Source organism: Glandiceps talaboti, chromosome 5, assembly GCF_964340395.1.
Source record: "Glandiceps talaboti chromosome 5, keGlaTala1.1, whole genome shotgun sequence".
NCBI lineage: Eukaryota > Metazoa > Hemichordata > Enteropneusta > Spengelidae > Glandiceps > Glandiceps talaboti.
Window position 1 is genome coordinate 25846949 of NC_135553.1, and position 9107 is coordinate 25856055.

The 9107-nt window shown below is 36.2% G+C and overlaps 1 protein-coding gene across 1 annotated transcript; it reads right to left on the reverse strand.

Annotated features, from left to right (window-relative positions):
- Window positions 1–4904: 4904 nt before the first annotated feature.
- LOC144435803 (uncharacterized protein C16orf52 homolog A-like) lies at window positions 4905–9086 on the reverse strand. The gene is made up of 3 exons (XM_078124428.1): window positions 8620–9086; window positions 6946–7158; window positions 4905–5454 (listed from the first exon to the last, which is right to left on the reverse strand). The coding sequence occupies exons 1-3, from the start codon at window positions 8717–8719 to the stop codon at window positions 5267–5269; spliced, it is 501 nt and encodes a 166-aa protein (XP_077980554.1). The 5' UTR covers window positions 8720–9086; the 3' UTR covers window positions 4905–5266.
- Between the last annotated feature and the right edge of the window lie 21 nt (window positions 9087–9107).

The window sequence follows — 9107 nt, forward strand, 5'->3', positions numbered from 1 at the left end:
ATTGGATACCATACAGGAGTTCTTTTTGATCAACCAGAAAGCAAAAAGTCTAGTTATGGATGCTTTCCAATCAGTTGGACCCTTCTGAGGGCTTCACAAAAGCTCCATATTGTGTTTGGCAAACTAGCCCCTAAGATTTCTCACCCAACCACCTACACTTAGCTTCCACCAGTTATGAAAAGTGTAAAGAAAGCCGGCACAATCATTTCGCATTAGCTTATTAGCACACCTGAACTGATAAGGTTCAGTAGTACTATAGGCATGGCAAAGTGTCTGTGTGTGTGTGTGTGTGTGTGTGAATATTTGGTGGGTATATGACGGGTGTCTAGTTGGGAAATTCTTCAAATCAAAATATCTTACCATCCGTGTGTGATTTGTGTCAAAAAATTTGATTTTTGGTCAAAAACTTATACTCCATAAGTACTCAGCAGATTGATCTGAAATTTGGTTGGAGTGTTCTTAGAGGTGTTTAGATTAAGAATTGTTCATGACAGATGATCTCATCAGTGATATGCAAATTAGGTATAAAAATGTGTCTTTTTGGTCAAAAATCTTTAATTCCAGAACTACTGAACAGATTAGGTTGAATTTTGGTTGGAACGTTCTTCGGGGTGTTTCGATTAAGAATTGTTCATGACATGATGATCCCATCAGTGATATGCAACTTGGGGCTGAAAATGTGTCTCTTTGGCAAAAATATATAGTTCCAAACCTACTGAGCAGATTGGGCTGAAATTAATGGGATGCATCTGGGGATGTGTAGATGAAGCTGTATTCATAATGTGATGATCCCATCAGCAATAAGCAAATTAGGTCTAAAAATCTCAATTTTGGTCAAAGATTTATGTCTTGCAACTGCATTATGGGTTGAAACTGGGTCAGGATGTTTCTGGAGGTATTATTCTGCAGTTAATGTTGAAAACATTTTGGCACACTTGGCCCTAGTAACCATGACCACGCCCTTAGCAACAGTGAAATGACAATGAATATTTCAAAGATAACGAGGGATGTTCAGGTGACTAAAGATTCAAAAAATGTATGCAAATATGCCTAGCAACAGGACCACGCTCATAGCAACAGCTAAATGGTGGTTTATATTGCAAAGATTAAAAGTGGGAAGGGTAAACAAATTAATAAAGATTTAAAAAAATGTATGCAAATATCCCTAGCAACAAGACCATGTCCACATCAACATATTAGGTCACCCCAACAACAGCGAAGGGGGCTAACTAAGGTAAGGCAGGCAGTGCAGTGAATTTATGACTAGGGAGCATCTTGAACCATGGCTTTGATCAATAGTACCACTACTACCCATCTTGTTCTCTTGGCAGAGGGAGGGAACACAATCTGGGAACACAATCAGACCTATGGGAAGCAGAATGTCTGCACTTATAGCTATTTAACTGGATGACATAGAATGGTGCATATACATAATTATACACTATTTGTAAATGATGATTAATCTGAATGCATACAAGGATCAACATGTACGGCCCGCTATTTATGGAGAACAAAAGTAACCAACATTGCTTTATGCAAAATATGATGTACTCTTTTATTGTATATTGTCTATTTAATATTTACATTTTAAGCAAACATAAAATTACAGCCATATAAAAAAAAAAGCTGCACTGATGATATCACAAGAATAATTGTACAGCATTTACTCTACAGTTCTATGTATGACTTTCAATGATCATATTCACAGCTGGTTGACAAAGCACTCATGATTTGACAGAAATGTTAATTTCATAAACAATCCTAAAACAATGCTAATCAATGTATATAAATCTGGTCTCAGATTCACATTGGTGGACAATATAAGGCTCGTCTCAGATTCAGCCATATCGTCTTGCATATGGCAAATCAGGACAACACCCAATGAAAGCTTTCAAGCAAGAAATAATACCATTGAGACTACAGGAAGTGGTCATACTTCATATCTACCGTAAAATGTTGCTTCTGCAGACTTTTACATTATACTAAATCTACAGATACATAACTGGAATATAGTGCCTACCATAGTACCAACAAACAAACATACATCAGCTGAACTTTGACCTACTATAAAATGCCTCTGTGGCAATCCTTTATCTCTATTCTCAGGTAATTTTTCATGTACAAGCTATGACATACCCTCTCCTGTCAAGTGGTTGTGAAGAGGACATTTATTCTGACCTTAATGGTATTATTTCTTATTTGACTGCTTTCATTTGGTGTCACTGTGATTTTCTATATGTGAGACTATATGAGACTGAATATGAGACAATGTGATTCTGAGACCAACTTTATATACATTACAAATCATGGCTTATTCAACAGACTGATATCTGACTCACTACTCAGTGTATTCATGTCAAATCTGTACAATACATAACAAAGTTTCTTTGAAAGGTTATGTTACAATCAAGGTATGATTTCTAGAGTGTAGACATTGTTTTTACTTCTGATCCAAGCGACATAAACTCTCTAGGAAATAATCAACAATCAATGCATTCATCTTGAATCACCATGACATTGTGACTATGATAACTATATCTCTATTAACTGCCTTGTAGTTGACGGAAAGCCATTGAAACTCCTATATCTAGATCAACCTCAAACTCTTTAACCTGATTGGCTGCCATCGGCGACTCCAACCAATGCCCAATGAAGTGCATTGTTGTGTTTACTTATCAAATTAACTCTGCTACCTATAGGGCGTATCACAGATGCATCCTTTCCACTGAGAATATTATGAATACTTCGCTTTTAAAAATGTGTCATAAAATTGTCTTTTCATCAAAGCATCTTTCAACAACTTTGAAGTTAAATTCGGTGATTGGAGGCAGCCATCTTGGAAAAGTAGTCAACATTGATAGTATAGGAGGAAGTCTGTAATTGGTCAATTTGCTGCTGGATATTGGCAATTTGTAATTGTTTGAGGGCGATCTAAGATATACGAGTTTCAATTACTTGTCATCAAGCAGTTAATGGAGAGATAGATATTGTAGTCATAATGCCTTGATTATTCAGGCAGATGTAATACAGTTTGATAGCCATTGTTTACTTGATTTATTTTGATAAAGCAACTCAGATACATGTTCATGATAGGGTTGCCATCTTACAATCATTGATGTTTTTTCTAACCCTGTTAATTTTCAAAAAACCTCATAATTTTGCCAGATTGAAGAAATAGAGTTGGTTGGGTTTTGCGGAACAATAGAATTAAGTACGTACAGACCTCTATGGTAAGAGACATAGCAACAATTGATAATGTAATAAGGAGCACCCATATACTCCAAATCTTTTCATTTAACTTCTAGGTACTATACAGGGTAAAAGAAATCTTTTGTAATTAAATTTATCATAACATAATTTCCCTGTTGAATTGTATTTCTATTATCATATCCATGCAGTCATTTTATCTCTATTATACAACAGATCCCTATGATGCACGAGTGCAAGTGTGGCATATTCAGGGAATTTGCACAAGTGCTTGTGGTATGTGTTCTCTGCAGCTGTACTTTTATAGTAAGTGAACGTATAGTAGAAAACACCACGAGCATGAGTGCAAATATTTCTGAATACCTACATCACTGACACTCATGTGCCATTGGGGGCTGTTATTATTGAAACATGCATGGTTATCCGAAACAGTGAATCTCTGCAAAAAAAAAATCATACTTTGTGTGTACTCATTTGCATACAATTTGCATACATGTATGTAATGTTTCCGGTATTGCATTGCAGGGCAAGTGCCACTGGTATGTGAACACATTATGTGGAAGTAATCACTAGTATATATGTAATTATTGTTACATGTAGATGCAAAGATATGAACTTTCAAACCTAACTCCTGACCTGTATTTTTGAAAATATAATAGCAAATAATCCTTTCATCACCTCAACTTTCTCAATTGCACAGCTGTAAGTTTAAAATAACTCAGGACAGTTCTAAAATCCTTACCCTTGAGGTAGAACACTTTTTGTAACACTCATTTATAGCATTCATATCAAGTGTAAAAAATATATAAGTACTCTTTCAATTACATTACTTATAAGCCTAGTACATGTATGTGGACTCAATCGTCTATTTTGTAAATAGAACTGACTGACTGATTACCATGAATGGTGTGATCTAGACGATGATCATTTCTTCCTTGTCTGTCAGTCTGTGATTTAGAGACACCACATACTGGGTTGATGATCAAAACAATTTACACTTGATATGGATGTTATAAACAATTATTTCAAATCATGCAAACATTTTACTAGAGTGTTATTGAGGTATAAATACATACTTGTAGATTTTGTTATGAAAGTCACATTTACTCTTTTCAACAATGCAAACACATTTATGAAATAAATACTGTTGATGTCCTCTTCAGAAATTTAGCATATCATATAAATGATTTCTATTCACCATTTGAGAAGGTTCTCATCTTAAGCTAGTTTTCAAAGACCTTTATACCACATGACAACGTACTGACATGGTTATGTCCTTATAGCTAGAAATTGTTATATACAAAAACAACTGTACAAAAATAAATAATATCATAATTCATATACAATTGTACAGTTTCAGGAGAGCAAAATGTAAAACTGTACTGATTTTGATTTAAATTTCCGTATTCATGATTAAAGGAATCCCATTGTCCAGTATTCCTATGGCAGGATATACCACAGCACTGAGGCCATCAGTCTGTCTGTTTTGTAGCACTGAGGTGTGTGGATACATACTATCTGTACCCTAGCACTCAGATGTGGATATACACCCTACCACTGAGGTGTGTGGATACATACCATCTGCCTGCCTGCCTGTGTGTGTGTGTGTGTGTGTGTGTGTGTGTGTGTGTGTGTGTGTGTGTGTGTGTGTGTGTGTGTCAGCCTGTACCCTAGCACTGAGGTGTGTGGATACATACCATCTGTATGTCTGTTAGGCTGTACCTTAAAACTAAGGTGTGGATATGCATACCTTAGCACTGAGTTGTGTGGAAATATAACATGTTTGTCTGTGTGTATGTTTCTTAGTCTGGCTGTGTCTGTCTGTCTGTCTGTCTGTCTGTCTGTCTGTGTGTGTGTGTGTGTGTACATACAAAGGAATATAATCACATTGCACATTGTCAAAAAAAGTCCCATGTGATTGCTTTCTTCTTTGGGAGTTCCTTGATGTATTCAGGATGAATTCACTTTTATACATTCATATCTTGTGTAACAACATTTGACTCTGAAGTGTACATTTATACATCATGTAATCAGAATACATGTACTGTTATGTTCCACTTCATATCATTGGAAGACAAACCTTGCCAGCAAATAGTTCTGATATTATTGTAAAAAATATAGACATGACAAAAAGTACATAGGAAGACCCAACTTGGACATTGCTTGGAAGCTTGTAAGGCTGACCACCAATCTCATCCATGTAAAAACCAATGGGGAAGATCAAGGCTGCCAGACAGAACAGCACCACTGTAAGTAACATAAAGACCATTGTATAATTAGTAAGATATTGAAGTCCTAGCCTGAATCAGCAGTACCACTGACAATCTTAGTTGTCATCTCATTCTTGGTATGTGAAATAGAATATTACTGCCTAGGTGTATCATACAAATAATGAACATTCAATTTCATGGTTGACACCATAACTTCTGCTCCACGCACTTCACATGTATTAATATAGGTGTGTGTGAGAATAAGTCGACCTTCTGGTTCTATTTTGACCCTCTAGGTGAAAAACTATTGCAGGTACTGATATGATAGTATTAGGTCATGGCAATGACTTTCTTCCTATAATGTAGTTAGTATTGTCCATGAATTCCAAGTGTGTTTGTCAGTAGACACTGAATCAGTCAAACAAGTGAGAGAAAGGAAAAATGTGAACAGTAGCTGGGCACAGCCTAATATATAAAGGGTCAAGGGTCAGATCTGAATATGTTCAACATTATTTCATTATTTATGTTTTCATATAACAATCTTCGTATCAAATTCCTCATTTGTCTGCTATGAGCAAATTTCCCAAGATTGTCAAAATTGCTGAAATATTCTTCTTCTACGGGTTCACTGCTCACACTCTTCATAAGGGTGACTCTATTTTTTGGTATGTTTCTCATTACTTTTTATGGCAACTATGGGTCCATCGGTGGATTTCAAAAAGTAAATAAAAAATCATCTTTTTTTTCTTTTTCATGTTTCTCTGCCTTTCCTTTACTTTGTATCTTCTTTTTAATGGACTCCTTGTAACAGACCCATTCCCAGCATCTCAACACAATTGACATGTTCTTAGCGCCCCCCCCCCCCCCACCACCACTTGAATAACTTGTCATGAAAGAAATACTCTGTATATGAACAAGTGCCATTGTCACCTGTAGATGTAGATGATGCCGACAGTTCAGACACTTTATTTTCCTTGCCAGAGAGGGCACTGTTCCACAAAATATTTAGGTCGGGTGAAAATAATATTTTTTTTATTTTGATGTCGAAGCAGAAAATGTGGGTCAATAGGGTAATGAGAAACAAACCCAAAATAGGGTTACAGTTACATATGAAAAATTGAATATTATTCTACTAAAATACATTGTAAAACAGTGTAACTTTTTTTTGGAGATCTGTGGTATAAAGTGAATGAATGAATGATTCCATTGACATCAGAATAGTAAAGGAAATACACAATGTATACATGTAGATCTGGCAATGCAGTATGGTGATTTTATACCAATATTCAAAGACACAAATAAACATTAATGTAACATAAGAATTGAACAATGTCTCAAGTTGGCACACATGCCTGTTCAATACCAAGTTTTATAGTTTGACAATTGTTACACTACTTTCTCTCTTCTCTATTTTCATGACTGGTGTTAAATGAGGTCAGCAGAAGTTTTGAAGTACACACTGCCAATGACTGTTTTGGGAAAAAATATCAAATACTATCATAATGATACAAGTATTTTGAAAACTTACTTCCAACAAATGCTATCCACCTAGCATATTTTAAAACAACAGGTTTCCAATGTGATGCTATAAGCAATATCCACGTCACTGTCAAACATATGATTCCCATTAAAATAAATAACAATGTAGTCATCCACTCTGGTGAAAGTTGTGGTCCTGTACACACTGGGGAACGTCCATAGATGGTTTGGCATTGCCAAGTTAGACCAATACGCACCTCCCCTATAAGGATATCAATTAAAGAGAGTGGACTGTGGATGAAACAGTGACTAATTTACTTTGAAGCAGTGACTAATTACTACGTATGTATATGTATGTGTGTGTGTGTGTGTGTGTGTGTGTGTGTGTGTGTGTGTGTGTGTGTGTATGTATGTATGTATGTATGTATGTATGTATGTATGTATGTATGTATGTATGCATGTCAATAGCCATTACACAGAAACTTTGATTTTGATATTTGATACGAGTATAAAGTTGGCGTCAGATTCAGATTCAGCTAGCGTCATATTGAGCGTCAGATAGCCTCAGATCCGAAGACACCCGACGGACTCAATCAAACCTGAAATAATACCGTTGAGACTACAGGGAAAGATTCTGCTTCACAACCTTTTGATGGAAGATGGAATGTCTCTGCTTGGACAATTTTAAATTTTAAATTCAAATTGTTAAAAATGACAACATATTACATACGTAAACTTTTACTGACAACATTGGCAAAACGTATCAACTAACGAACATACAGTGGCTGAACTTGGGGCTATCAATGTCTCGGTTGCAAGTATTTCAACTCTATTTCACATATTTTTTTCCCAAATAAAAATTGTGCAAGCAGAGACATTCCAACTTCCATCAAAAGGCTGTGAAGCGGAATCTTTCCCTGTAGTCTCAACAGTATTATTTCAGGTCTGATTGAGTCCGTCGGGTGTCTTCGGATCTGACGCTAAATCTGATGCTCAATATGACGCTAGCTGAATCTGAATCTGAATCTGACGCCAACTTTATACTCGTATATTTGATTGCTGTGATATGGTGTGCATGTTTGCTTGTTGTGACTGTCTATATATAATTTCTTATTTGCTATACATCAAAAGGTAAATTGGACATTGCATTAGCATTCTGCTTAAAATAAGCTGAACTTAACCTGGTATGAAATACATTGTAATTTAATCATAAAATTCATTGATGGAAGCATCACATGATGTATGATTTAGTATGTATTATGTCAATCTTGTTAAAATCCTATGTAGATGTTGTCTAATCATTCATTGTTATTTTACCTTCGTGATGCACTCATCCCGAGGAGGTGGCCATCAAGACGAAAATGTAAACATGTGTCACGATTCAACAGGTCAATTCAAGCAAAAATACCGAGGTGAAATAACAATGAACGATTAGCCAACATCTACATCGGATTTTAATCAGATTGACATAATACATACTAAAATGTCAACCATGGTACTAAAGTATCGACTTTTTCACCATTTGGCAACCAGCACACGTGGATGGATTTGGTACATATCACTAAGGTAGGTCCTGCATGCAGACGGAGTAAGTCGGGACTCGATTCTAACATTGTCCCGTTCTACACAAGGAAAAATTAAAAATGGGCAATGCCAGATTCCTGTCTCGACATGGGTACTCAATTCGTCTGTACGAATGACAACACATACAATGTAACGTTACCTGCATCTGTAATAATCCACTCAGGGTTGGCAAGACTTGCAATCGCAAACACATCGGCAGCAAAGAAGAGAAATCCTGATATTAATGTTAATTTATCCATAGTAAAGTTCACATTGATTCCTAAACAATCGATACGTAGATCATTCCGCGCTGAGTTGGCCAAGATGTTGGCGTCCAGTCTCGTGTGTTGACACTCCTGACTCTCACCAACTTGTGTCAAGTTGTGAATTACTTGTCCTATGACGTCACACCACTGTACTGTACACAGGGATCAGGATGACAAATACAGGGCTTGACTTCGAATGTACCCCACTTATAAAAAAATCCCCCCTAATTTTTGATCAAGTCATACAATGACCCAATCGTTTAGGATGTAAAAGGGATGTTTTCGTTAGTTGATACCGCTGATGAGCAAGATTTCCTTTCGTTTAAACTTCACTTCGCTCTCACTAGCACTGCTATGTACACTTCCGCCATGTTGGAATCAG